The 14,927-nt window shown below is 35.3% G+C and overlaps 1 protein-coding gene across 3 annotated transcripts in view; it reads left to right on the top strand.

Moving 5' to 3' along the window:
• Positions 1 to 11,472, top strand: part of MDFIC (MyoD family inhibitor domain containing) — a 103,485-nt gene extending 92,013 nt beyond the window's left edge. For 2 of the 3 annotated variants that reach the window (XM_082632182.1, XM_082632183.1), the window contains exon 5: positions 8,719 to 11,471. In XM_082632182.1, the coding sequence (XP_082488308.1) occupies positions 8,719 to 8,966 (248 nt within the window). In that variant the 3' untranslated portion in view covers positions 8,967 to 11,471. Of the gene's footprint in view, positions 1 to 8,718 lie in introns of all 3 variants that reach the window. The other variant, XM_082632184.1, reaches the window with a different exon arrangement.
• Positions 11,473 to 14,927: the final 3,455 nt, after the last annotated feature.

Genomic DNA, 14,927 nt, shown 5'->3' on the forward strand with positions numbered 1-14,927 from the left:
ATTCTCTCTTTTTAAGTATTTGAACTATGAACAGCCTTTTATAAACCTCCTTAGGTTAAAATTGAATGGCCCTATTTTGTTGTGGTAATCAGAGCGAATGAAACATCGAAAGGTAGAGAGTTGTACCCTCTCTAGAATAAATATTTTGCCATTATCTTTGTTGCTATCACAGTAATATTAATAAGTATGTACATGAATTCTTTACTGAGTACTTTATATACATTGTCTCGTTTAATCCTTACCTTAACCCTATGAGGACAGTACTGTTATTACCAGCTATCAAATGTGTGATCTTAAAGTACTGTAGAGATTCAGTAAACTCATATGCATAATACTTGCACCATTGCTATTTTTTCACTTTTCTTTCCCTGCCTCTCTGTCCCCATACTAACTTTGCGTTTTAAGTGTTTTAAATAAACACCTCTACTAACTGAGTGTTTACTCCCTGGCAGATTTCTGTGTGAAGCTCCTGGGAAACAAAAGGTGACCTGATATATATGTTATCTTCCTAGACTTTATAAAGTGTGACTCTTTAGAAAGGAATACTTGAATCAGTGCTATAGTTAAGTCATGACCAACAATTACTGGATCAAATCTCTCTTGAAAGTTTGGAATATTTAATGAATCAGCAACAGATCAGGCAGCAGGGTAAACAAATAAGAGAATCAAAAAAAATCTGTGCTATCCACTTACTGTAATTTAAAATATGAATGCACTTCCCACAGGAGGAGGATGGATTCTAGGATTTGGACACGTGTTAGGTATATGATTGAGGAGTTCTTTTGTGGGGTGTGGGAGAATGGTACTGTTTTTTTCTATAGTTCTTTTGAGTTTATTGAGAGGAAAGATAATAGTAAAGGTTACTGTTCAGTTTCTGTTAAGTGTGGTCCTCTTTGTGCTGCAGTGGAAAATGTAGCTCCTCTCTTTCTTTTACCTCCTGACCTATCTCACTTTCTTCCCTACTAGGAAAATGTTGACTGTGTTTTGGCTAAGATGCATGGCCTCGCGGGGACAGCAGTGTGCCAGAGGGCTCTGTGTGGGAGGCATACTTCGGGCCAATTTATGCAAGCAGCAGGTCATTCTAGGGCTGTAGGCCAGAATGCTGTGCGTCCTCTGGCTTGGAGACATGCAGCTACTTGGAGCTAAGCTACCGTGCCGTCTTAGTAAATATTTCCTGCCCCCGTGATCACTTGAGGAACAGAACTCCCTGGAGATGTCTGTGTCTCGTCCCTCACAGCTGGCTTTTCACAGGGGCCAGATACTGACTTAGCCATCCTGGCTGCAATTCAGGATGACCAAAACCCACTTTTAGCCTGCTTTTTTATTTTGTATTGAGAAACAGTTGCAGCAAAGCAATATCTGGGAAGAGGAATGCCTCTTGCTCTGCATGGTGAGTCCCCCTGTGCCCTCCCAGGGCGGGTGTGAGCCTTAGCAGCTAAAGACATGGGGACACCTGTGGGTTCTCTGTGGCTTTGATTATAAAGCTAGAGTCAGGTTTGATCGCAATACAATTTCCTAAATTACTAATTACACATAACTGACTGCTCATGCTTTAACCTGCATTTGCTCTTTGGCATACTGTTGACCTGTTGAAAAAAATAATGAACCCCTGTTTCTTAGTATATAGTCTACATGATGGGGACCTGATTAAGAAAGCATTTTCAAGCATTTTCAGTCATAGGAAATGTTATTAGAGATCAGTCAAGATAAGACACATACAAATCTACCTTCGCTTAAAAATGGGTTGTGGGTTATTCTCAGAATTCACTGTTCTTTGCCCTTCCCTGTACTCTGCTCTACAGTGTCTTTGTTCCAAGAAATTCAAAGCACCTGTCATACCACATCTTAAAAGAAGGAAACTTAAAAAAATAGACTTATTTAGAATACAGCTGAGTTTCCTGTGCAAAGAGTTTTCTGATGGTTCTTAGGGTTCATTTCACTATAACTGCTTTCCTTACATTTGCCTAGTATTTTGGGCCACCTATGATTGGGTAAAACGATTTGGGATTTTATTATTAAATTCGTGTATTCTTATAAAAATAAGTCTTCAATCTCATTTCAAGAGAACAAAGGCCCTCAGATCAGTCACAGATATTTTCACCAGTCATCGAAGATGCTGTTTAAGTAAGTTTCAGTTGTTACCTTCAGGGTGTTGGGAAGCTAGACACTTGCCAGATATGCCAGCTGCATGGATTTAACATTGATGACCTTTCAGAGGACTCAGAGATTTTGTTTGGGTTTGTGTCTGCAAGTAATTCATAACAGTTTTTTTAAGAGTCAAATGTTGTGCTAAAGATTTCCTTTTATGCTTTCTTTTTAGCTCCTTGGCTGCTGGTATGTTTCTCTGTTTTCCTAAATTTACAGTAGCTGTCAGTCTTGTGCTGAGTTCTCCTCTCAGTAATACACTGAATTGTGCAATTCTTTTGGGCCTAGGTTGGAACAGGCATTCTTCCCAGAACCTAGTTGGCTTCTCAAAGGTTAAACACTTTTGGCAAAAAACTGCAAATATGACCGAATAAAACCATGAAAACGAAAAACCACAAGAACAGCAGGAAAAACAATTATTTCTGACAGTGAACTACATGGATGCAGAGGACTCGTCTCTTTTAAAGTTTGTTTCTCCACTTAGGTCTTCTCAGTTTGTTAATTCTTATGATCCTCTCTTTGCTTCAAATAAAACCAACAACATAATGCCTTTTATGATTCTCCATCCCCCTGGGGGTGGGAGGGGTGGCAGTGACAGAAACTGTAACAGCTGTTTCTTCTTAGTTTATTTTAACCTTTTTGTTACCCCAATCACAATCAAACTACTCTTTCTAGAACACAACTGAAAAGAAAAATGCTTTTGGAAAAGAATACAAACCAGATTCTTAAAGTGATTTGATAGAATTTAGGGATTCATTTTTTGGTTTCTTTTTTTGTTGTCATATCTTAAGTATTTTTCTACTTATAAAGTACAGAAAATGAATGTGTTTCTGGTAGATGTTTCTGTAAATGCACCTTGCTTAATATCACTTTCATTTCTAAAATGAATTTTGGTTTGTGGCTTCTTTACGTGCCCTATTCATAGATTTGATTTTTCAGAGCAGCACAAAGTGCTTGTCTAGTAAATTATGTAGGACCTATGTTTTAAGAGGATGACTATTTTTGTAAGTTTTAATATTTACATAAAGGGCTTATTCTTTTGAGAACTCTGTCATAACCGTATATTTTACCAGTAGAGTTCCTATGTAATCTCTACAATGCTTCTGTTCATATAAATATGACCCTTAATTTTTAAGTTTTAAATTTAGACTTCTTTTGATTGACACATCATCTCTCTCTTGGCTGCCTACCATCTTATGTCTGTTTCAACAATGTAACTGGAAGTTTATGAGTTCTCCAACTCATCAACTTTGCTCTTAACTTGTTGAAGGATAATATTTACTATCAAGTCTTCATTAAAACTAAAATTCAGAATAATCTTTAGAAAGGAAATGTGAATCGAGGCTTAAAACAGATCAGCAAGACAAATCAGCAGAAATCAGTTGAATTTATAACAGATCTTCCCCCCAGGAAGGTGAACTAAGTGTTAGAAGTGACCCATCCCTGTATTGGCAGCATAGCATGATGGATTAGACCATGGATTACAGAAGCAGATTGTGTGGGTTCTGACCCTGCCTACTACTTCCTGACTCTGTGACTTTGAGAAGATTTCCTAAGTTTTCTGCAATCTGTCTGTTGTAAAATGGGGATAATACCATTACTGCTTCTTAGGGATGTTATTTGAATCAAATGAATTAGTATTTGTAAAGAGCTTAAAACAGAATTTAACAGAATTACCAAGTTTCTTAAATAGTTAAAAAAATATGAAAGAGTAATGAAAATATCTCTTCTCCTAAGATTACACATTCTTAATTAATAAATGCTTTTTTCTTCATTAATGCCAGGCTTCTTATTCTCTGTAAAACCACTGCTTGTATCTATTATACAAATTACACTGTATGACCCAGCAATCCCACTACTGGGCATATACCCAGAGAAAACCATAATTCAAAAAGACACATGTACCCCAATATTCATTGCAGCACTATTTACAATAGCCAGGTCATGGAAGCAACCTAAATGCCCATTGACAGGCGAATGGATAAAGAAGATGTGGTACATATATACAATGGAGTATTACTCAGCCATAAAAAGAAACGAAATTGAGTTATTTGTAGAGACGTGGATGGATCTAGAGACTCATACAGAGTGAAGGAAGTGAGAAAGAGAAAAACAAATATCGTATATTAATGCATACATGTGGAATCTAGAAAAATGGTACAGATGAACTGGTTTGCAAGGCAGAGATAGAGACACAGATGTAGAGAACAAACCTATTGACACCAAGGGGGGAAAGCTGGGGGATGGGGGTGGGGTGGGGAGTGGGATGAATTGGGAGATTGGGATTGACATATATACACTAATATGTATAAAATAGATAATAAGAACTTGCTGTATAAAAAATAAATAAAATAAAATTCAAAAAAGAAATTACACTATGTTGTTGAAGACAGTCTAGAAAACGAGTGTTTGATCTATTTGCACTAAGAATTTATTTTTTCATGTTCCTTGTTTACTAAAAATGCAAAGTTTAACAGACTTAAATTACTTTGTAGATCTTGTTGGCTAAAAGTAGGAGTTTGGAGAGATTCTATTCTTGGCTTAGGGCTTCTGATTTTTGTATAACAACCATCATTATTGTCTAAGGTCTGGAAGGGACTTTGATTCTCAAATGAATATGTTCTATGAGCACCAATGAGTTGTTTAGTTGGGAATGTCACTCCCATTCCTCTTCATCCTGAAGGCAGCTGATTTCACATGTTACATTCAGTCCCTCCCTCCTGATTACTTATTGTTTTCCCCTCCCTTTCTGTATATCGAATGGCTGGACTCCCTTGTTTTGAATCAAATGCTAAAACTTTTTATTTCATTCTGCTACTGAATCATCTTTTTAATGCCTCCTCTCCTTTTCACTGGCTCATTTGCCAAACTTGGCTATCTGCCACTTTACTTCCTCAGCCATATTATCCCATATCTTCAGCTAAAAACAAGATTTGATTTGAATTTCTCTTCATCAGTTCAAACTCTCAAGGTCTAAATGTTAACTCATCTGTATCTTATCTCTTTTAACTACAAAAAGCCACATACTGAGAGAGGACAATCATATTTGACAAAGGACTGATGTCTTGATTATATTAAGAACTTCTACGAATCAATAAGAGAAAAAGGCAGTTCAGTAGAAAAGTGAGGGGAATACATGAACACCTGTTTCAAAGGTGAAACATGAATGGCCAACAACATGATAAGATGTTCAAACTTATTAGTAAACAAGTAAATGCAAAGTAAAACCACCATGAGATGCCATTTCACACTCAATGAATTGGCATATATGAAAATATGCCAGTTTCATAGATTGGTGAAGATGTGGAACAATGAGCATTCTCATACTTGGTTGGTGGGAATACATTTTGGAGCAATCACTTTGAAAGCAAATGTGGTATTACCTAACTTGATTAAACATATGCGTATCCTGTGGCCCAACAATTTTACTGCTAGTTATTTGGCATGTGTACTCTAGGAGACCTGCACAAAACTGTTTCAAACATTAATGTTTGGAATAGCAAAACACTGGAAATGACCAAAATATTCCTAAGTAGGATGAATAAATAAATTACAGTGTATTAAATCAATGGAATACTGTACATCTAGAAAACAAGTGAACTTTAGCTACATGAATCAAGAAGGGTCAATCTGAAACACATAATATTGAGGAAAAATGCTATTTATGGGAATTTATATGGTATCATTTCCTTTCTGATAGATTATGTAGGGATATTTACACATTCACTGTTGTATAAAGTACAATGAAAAGCAAGGGAAGAGGAAGATGATTTAGGAAGGGACCAAAGGAGGCTTCAAAGGTATCATTACCCTCTATTTCTAAGGCTGAGTGGGAAGGCCATTCTTTCCCCTTTAAGATTGATAGATTCACTACATACAGTTCAATGTATATTTTATGATTAATACATAAAGAATCTAATGCTCAATAACTATACTTAATGTTTTTCAGTATCAAGTGAGTTTTTGTGAATTCCTCCTCTTAGTCTTGAAATATAAGCATTCCACAGTAGAATACAAAGTTAAGGTTAGAAGTGTCCTTAGAATTAGTTAATATGGATATTTGTTTGAAGGCATATTGAATAGAACTGGGTTGCTTGCCAGTTAAACACTAGTTTCTTAATAGGAGTAATAATAATACAGCCAGCTCTTTATAACATTTCAGATATTTTACAAATCACGATGATAACATAATCCTGGAAAAACTCTACTGAACAGATACATATAAGACATTAGGATAAAAATTTATAGAAAGAATGTAGAAAGAGGGAAACTATAGACTCTATAAACAAAGAACTTTCCAAGGCTGTGGACTTGGATCCATGAAGTTGATTTTAGTGTTCTCCTAATATGTTTGGATATCATAATCCCCACTTATCTGTGGTTTTGCTTTCCATGGTTTCATTTACCCACAGTCAACTGCAATACCAAAGTATTAAATGGAATACTTTAGAAATAAACAATTCATAAGTTTTAAATTGCATGTCGCCCTGAGTAGCATGATGAAATCTCATGCCTTCCCACTCCATCCCACGTGAAACATGAATTATCCCTTTGTCCAGCATATTTCACCTGACCATCACTTAGCAGCCCTCTTGGTTATCAGACCGACTGTCACAATATTTCAGTGCTTGTGTTCAAGTAACTTTTATTTTACATAATAATGGCTCAAAAGCACAAGAGTAGTGATGCTGGCAACTCAGATATGCCAAAGAGATGCTGTAAAGTACTTCTTTAAGTGAAAAGGTGAAAGTTCTCAGTAAGGAAAGAAAAAAAATTATATGCTGAAGTTGCTAACGTCTATGGTAAGAATGACTCTTCTATCCATGAAATTGTGAAGAAGGAGAAAGAAATTTGTGATAATTTTGCTGTCGTACCTCAAACTGTAAAAATTATGGCCACAGTACCTAATAAGTTTGCAGTTAAGGTAGAAAAAGCATTAAATTTGTACAAGATATTTCAAGAGAGACTACATTCACATAAATTTTATTACAGAATATTGTTATAATTGTTCTCTTTTACTAGCAGTTATTATTGTTAATCTCTTTGCCTAATTTATAAGTTAAACTTCATCACTAGTGTGTATACATGGGAAAAAAATAGTATAAATAGAGCTCAGTATTATCCGTGATTTCATGCATCCACTGGGGTTCTTGGAATGTATCCCCCAGTAATAAAGGAGGACTACTGTACCACTAAATACATTAGGGGAAGATGGAGAGAAACTCACAGTCTTACAGTTCTGTGATCTTTTTCCAATTGCTCCATAGACAATTTTACATGAGAGTGGGCTTGGCACTGAGAGGATTGGGAGGAAACATTGGTGTGTTTTTTAGCTTTTTTTTTTTTTTTTTCCACACTGCATGGCTTACGGGATCTCAGTTCCCTGACCACGGGGTGAACCCGGACCATGGCAGTGAAAGCCAGGAATCCTAACCAGTAGGCCACCAGAGAACTCCTAGACTTTATTTCTACAGCCAACTCTGGAGTTTTCCTTTTTGAGTTTTTTCTGACTCACTCCCCTTTTTGCCATCTGGCATGTAGAGTATGTATTTCCCACATTTCCCCCTTTTACAAAGTTACAGACTCTCTACAAAGTTAGAGACTACAGAGAAACGGGAATGTTCAAGGAGTTGGGGAGTTTATGATGGAATACACAATTTGATGAAACTCCATCAAAGGCACTCAATCGTAAAGCCAAATACAGAAATACACAAGTCATGTGACAGTGGGATGCAGGTAGGGATTGTTCTGTACCGTTGTTGTTGTTGGAAGCAGAATCCCCTCATTAAAGCTTGCATTGTATGAAATTTAAAAAAGAAAAGAAGGAAAAGAACACAAATACAAACCCAGAAATAATCCTGCTAAAAATTCACAAATAGTTCTGAAAATAGATAAATGTCTTATAACATTGGTCTTATTTTTATTGTATGTGTTAAAGTCCTCCAGAAATAGAAATTTTCTTCAGTTGTTCCTTTTACTTGCCCCAAAATTCTACAGGAAAGAAGTTTAGAACATGGTGTACTAAATTTATTAGATTGTAATCCATTTGATTTCTCACTTTTTTGTATCAGTTCATGAAATTTATTGTTTAGAGAGGCATCACTATAGATGTCTCAGGAAATAATAGAAATGTAAAGTACTTTGCCACACAAGAAGTGGAAACGCAATTTCTATTTTCTGAAGGACTATAATGTCATGGAGTCATTTAGCAAAGAGCAGTAAATAGGGAAGATGGATGAGAGGCATAGAAAAGTGGAACTCAGGACCCAGGACCAGTGCACAGTGTGTGAGTAATACTCTAACCCACGTGCACACACACATATACACAAGTACGATCTTTTTTTTTTTTTTTTTTCCAGATCCAGTATCTACTTCTAAAGATTGCTCATCTAGAATTTAACTTGTTTCTTTTTATGCTTCTAAGCCACAAAAGACTACTAGGACTGCATGTCATTAGGTTCTGGATTACTTAATTATTTTCATCAATTCTTATTATTCAGTATATTGATGATTTATATATTTTGTGTTCCTCCTTTTTCTGACTATGTGGCCTCCTCCCAACTGAAAATGAAGATTGCTGTGTCCACTGTATCCTGGCCTGCCTGTTCTGTGAATTCCTGACCCTCTGCAATATTGTCCTGGGACAAGCTTCGTGTGGCATCTGCACCTCAGAAGCCTGCTGCTGTTGCTGCGGAGATGAAATGGGAGATGACTGTAACTGCCCTTGTGACATGGATTGTGGCATCATGGATGCCTGTTGTGAATCATCAGACTGTTTGGAAATCTGTATGGAATGCTGTGGAATTTGTTTTCCTTCGTAAATATTTATCTTCTGTTTGCATTAAAACTGGAGAGTGTTTTAAAATTTTTCTTTTAAGGGGAAAGAAAAGTACATAGTAAGATTCTCATCAAACAATCCAGTATTTGCACTGTTAACTCATTATTTTAGGAAATCTCTGAGAGCCTTTTTTTCCCTCTAACCAAATCTACATGGTTTAATATGTGAAATTTTAACTACTTTTAGACTTCTTGATAGGTTACAATGACTGAGGGACATTTTGACAAAACAGAAAGAAAGGAAGGGAGGGAGGAAGGGAGGGAGGGAGGGAGAAAGAAAAAGAAAAAGACAAAATGTCTCCTCCTTTGTTTACTTATTTCTATTTCTTTTAACCATTCTTAGGAGCCCCTTGCTCCAAATGTATTATTTCTCAGTGGTTATTTAAATCAGACAATTTATTTGTGAGGTTTATTAATGGTTAAAAGTAAGTATTCTTTAAACTTTGGGAAACAAACCCACACAGTTGTTGGGGACCCAGTGTTCATCTCCATGCCGTGTTCTCTACTCGCTCAGCAAACACTGAGTGCCTACTGTGTGTAATCTCCTGCTGCAACACAGAGATGGATGTCATTCAACTCCAATCCAGAGGAGTATAGGAAAGTTTAGAAGAGGAAAGAGACCTGTAGAGAATAAACCAGCCCACAAGGCATATTGAAGTGAGGATTATGAGAGAGAGAAACTCAAAAGGCTATGGGAATACACAGAAAGGAAAGCTAATGTCTACTGGAATATTCAGAAGGCTTCAAGGAGAATGTGGCATTTGAAGGAGGCCTCTTAGGATGAGTGATTCATCTGCTGCTTGAATGAATTAGATTTAGGACCAAGTTTGAGGTGACTAGCCTGAGCTGTGTGTGCCCTTGAGCAGTTAGAAGAAAAACGCCTTAAGTATGTATTTTCTTTTTTTAAACTATAAAATTAACTAATAAAATGCATTTTTACATAATTTAGATATTATGATAAAGTTTTGATAAAAACAATGCTTTATTAAAATAGCTATATTTTTTAAAGAATGTGGAATACTTTTGAAAAGTTGCACTTAAATTAGGAGATTTTTAAATATTAAAATCTCAGCATTCTAATTTTGATTTATTCAAAAGCTTTTCTTTTTGAGAGCTTTAAGTCTTTTGTCGGGGGGGTTGTTAAGAAACAAACTGAAACCCCCCCAATATTTATAAACACAGTTAATCTTAAGTGCAAACCATTCCTTCCAATTCAGTAGGAATCTTGACATCCACTACTATGACCGAATTTCAGTACTGCAACTTTATATTAAATTAAACCATTATGGCAGGTTATAAATATCCTTAAGTATAAAGAAATTAGTCAGTTACAAGACTTACTAAGTGTTAGCGACTTGGTAAGTTACAAAGTTACTAATACATAGAGACTTTGTGTGATGCAGATGAAAGGGAGAGTAAATTTTCATACTACCTGCTCTCCTACTAAGTTGGACGTCCCCAAATTGTAGTTTGGTTTGATTTAATGTAATTCCTTGTAGAAATTTTGAAAGTATACCTTTGGATGAATAGTTATTTTTGATTCTTCCGGTTGAATATCAAATTGATAGGAAAAACAAATGCATACTTTTAGGAAGCCTTTTAGCAAATTTAGGCTTTTAAGAAAGATTTTAAACCTAAAGCATGAGTATGAGACCCATGGGTTTTCCTTTGAGCTGAAACTTAGTTTCTACTTATATTATTACTTAAAAGGCTTAAAAAAGAAAAAAAAGTTAGCAGACTATTGAATCCCCCTTTCAGTACTGTTTACACACACACACACACACACACTGTTAAATTGTCCATTTTAAATAGAGTTCTAGTAAACAGCTGTCTTTCTGTTCCTTGTCTAAAGAGTGTCTTTGATGTAACAAATGAAATATAAGAACATCTTTCTACTATTTCATAGTAACCAGAGTCTGAGTATTTACATATACCCAAAGTTAACTTATGCATATATATTAGGATGTGAGAGTATCAACTTTATATTGACATATAAAACCTCTAATGACCTGGAATCATTAAAATATACTTTTTGTCCTGCAAAAATTTTCAGCCAAATGGTTTGACTAATATTTAAGTGTATTCTGCTACTATTTGCGATGATGATATTAGCACTTTTAAAATAATGTTTCTCTGTAACAGAGAGCATTAGTTGATAGCAGAATTATTCTCATATTTATATTCATAGTACTTTTGCTCTATTGTCTATTCTGCAGTCATTCCATGAAGTACCATGTATGATTTTTAAAAAATAAATGAAAAAAACAAAAGTAGGCAAATGTGAAAATAGTTTCAATATGTATTTTAGAATTTCTGTATGTAAAGTGTTTTGTTGAATTATATGGCCATCATGACTAAGTGCTCTAGTTTACAGTTATAGATTTGGTCTCTTTTTAAATGTGGAAACTTAATCTTAAATCTTTTTAAACTGGATCTGTATTATCCCAAATATATTATTTTGAAATTAAAAAAATGACTATTATTCTTTAGCCTATTTTCAATCTAATTGATATATTGATATTTAAACGAATTCAACTATAATTTAAAACCTTAAGCTTTTCTTTTCTCCTTACATCCCTCTCTAAAGATTTCCTAGTCTCATTATGTAAATCACATGACTCATGCCCATAAATGAACTATGAAAGATTCAGATCGGTTTATACTGCAAATCATAGTTGACAAACTATTTCAAAACATACTTTTCTTTTAAAAATTCACAATAGAGCAAAATGCATGTTTTGTACATTTTTTTAGTAAATTTCTTTTATTCATTTGCTTTGGGATTATCTCCCAACTTATAAAAACTGTGGTAGGTTTTTTTAAATATGTGTACTGAAATTAAACACAAAATAGCCGTGCAGTTGGGTATTAAATTTAACGAATTTCACCCAAGAGTAAATCATCAGAAGTACTTTCAACTAGGGCCTTTAGTGTCACAATTTTTAAGTAACAGGAAATGTTTTACTGTTAGTATTTAACCCCCCAAATCACTTTATTTAGGAGAAGCCTTTTTACTTAGGAATATAATAATTTTATTTTTGTGTTTTTATAGTATATCGACTATATCCATTTTCCTCACCTGAAGCAGTCAGTGCTTCTCTGAACAGTTCAAGGAGTAACCAAGGCAACCTTATGTAATAATTTTTCATTCTTTATCCATACAAACTCTATCAGTGCCCTAGATTCTAATGTTATAAACATCAAACTCACTGCCTAACATAAATAAGACTTGAGTCCAGAGTCTCTGTGGCTGGCCTTCTTGAATTCCAGTTTAAATACCTAGATTTACCCAACCACCTAATGAATAAGTTTATTTATTAATAAGATTATTTTTCAAATTATTCAAGACCTTTATGCCCTTTCCAATTACTTGCGATTTGTAGGCCTGTAGGTTTATTACATCTAATCTGACAGGCAAGATAAAATTTAATCAGATACTATAATATCCATTTTTCTCTTATTTTAATACTAATATAGGAAATCATACAATTTTGTTTTAAATAGCAGTTAATCAGGGATAGGGTTTATTCTACACTACTTACATTTTAAAATCGAGGATTAGGTACTTACTACAAGGCAGTCTTTTTAACCCTTCATCTCCATGTCCCCTATAACCAATAAATTTATAGTGACTATTTTCTCTAAGCCCCTCAAGGGAGTCAAAAAACCCTCAGGATGTTTCATCCTAGGGAAGAAGTTTGGCACTTCCCGTGAGAAAACTGTTAGTTCCAACAGTGAGGCGACTGATATTTACTTGCTCATTTCAGATTACTTTTAGAGATTCTGGTTAAAATGGGAGGGGTTGTGGAGAGGGAAAACCGTTATGATGCAGCCCTGATGTAGAGGGTGGTTTTTGCAAAAACTGTCATTGGTGACTAAATCCACCATGCATTTTCACACTGCAAAATTCCCAGTGAACAATGGCTGCTCCCTCTACTTTAAAGGACTATGAATCAGTATCACCGAATGATCAAATTTTAATAAAGTCAACCGGCAATCTGTACGTGAAAAGGATTCTAAGCAAAGCCACATCTGAGCCTCACCTGGAAAGCAGGATCTCTATCTAGGCAAGCAGAAATCTGCACCACCTCATTCTTTATCAAACTGGGACAACCGTGTGACGTCTCCCACTAGGGCAACAACTATAGCCCCTAAGCTGCCAAATGTCAACCTGAGTAGTTCCCTGCCTTCCAACTGAACAGCGGCCACTAGTTCCAGTTCTGTTGTTTGTCCATTATGTATACCCTTGATCCCTCACCTCAGCCCTTGCTAAAAGAGACTCTTGAATTTATTTGTGAGGTGACCATGAAGAAATCACTTTAAATAACCATGCCTGGACATATTACCAACATCGAGTATAGCTATATGTGTTAAAGACAAAGTATAGCTCTGCAATTAAGTGTTCACTTTCAGGCAGGTCTTTGAGGTTCAGTGGAGAATGTAATTATGAGGAAAATAGTGAAAAGCAAATTCAAACAAATTCTAAGTTTAGCTTGAAAAACTGAAAAGGTTCTTAAGTTCTGTCTGATGCATAAAGGGGTAGGAGCAAAGGAATTACATTCCAAAGCCAAGAAAGAGGGTGTACAAAAGCAGCTGATCCACTTGACATAGTTCATAGCCTTTTGCAAAGGAATAAAAGCCCGTTGAGCAGGGAACCAAAAGATCTCATTATAGGATGAAGCCAAGCCATATTAAAGCTTGTGCACTAGTAACTATGTCTAAAAACAGCCTGCTGTTTTATATTGAACCAATACATTTCTTAACTTGGTAGGTTGCAGTGTAAAGATGTACAGAGCCTGTCTGCTGGATGCTATGCCAATTACAGATGTGGCGGAGTGGTGTCAAACACCTACAAATAGTTAGGATCTCAAGCAATCTTAGAGTGAAACAAAAGAAGTTTTAAAATGTCATCTCAAAACCTAGATAGCACAGTTCATCATATGTGTCTGACTCTCAGAGTCTCGAGATCACCTTTATTATATAATTTAATGTGGACGTCATATGATCCCTCAATCAGAATGCACAATTCTTTCAAGGACATGAATAGTGCCTGAGAGATAAGGAGAATATCTTTTAAAAGTAACACCTTCAGATGACAAGGCACCTGTGATCAGCTCTGCAGGAACTGCGTTTTATTGGTGTTGAGGTGAAGGAGGAGGGAAATGCCCATGAATACATATTATGTTAGATTTTGTTAGATCATCAGGAAGAATAATTGGGCATATTTACACAATTACATTTTAGTAAACTATTATGCCAGCTTAACGATAATACATATTCTGGTAAAAGTACATTAAATGACAATCCTAAAGCAATTTAGCTGCTGAGGACATTATATTTTTTTATCTAATTATTCACAAATTAATGAATAAAATTAAATTCAAATCACTGAAGAAAATGAAGCAATGGTGAGAATCAGAACTACAGATTAGTTAAAGCAAAGATATGCAATGCATAACAGAATTAAAGCATTTCTTTTATTCAAACTCGGTGCTTAAAAAAGAACAAATCCATCATCTTGAAATTTGACTTGTAGCTTGACATTAAAAATAATATGAGTAGAATTTTCAGTGGGGTAAGCACAAAACTAGTTCAAGTTGTGTCACTCTCAATTACTGTACTCAGGTGGTGTGCCCATTAAAATTCCCACTTGTGGGTTCCGCTCACTATGCAAATGGGGTCATTACCTGGAGAATTTAATTGGTTATGACACTGGGAGTAGGACTTCTCCTTTCAAAATAAACCTACTTACACACATTTTCACTAGAAATTTGATTGTTATATATACTTTGGATTGTTTTGCCCTATAAATATTTACTAAAATTAAACTGCCTTTGCTTACTTATTTCTTACAAATAATTCAAAGTGGATCCGAATTACTTTGTGCATGTGGTTTTATTTGTTTCTCTATAAGGCTAGTTAGAATGATCTTTTGTAAATCATAT

This window comes from Mesoplodon mirus (assembly GCF_964341445.2).
Source record: "Mesoplodon mirus genome assembly, chromosome: 9".
NCBI lineage: Eukaryota > Metazoa > Chordata > Mammalia > Artiodactyla > Ziphiidae > Mesoplodon > Mesoplodon mirus.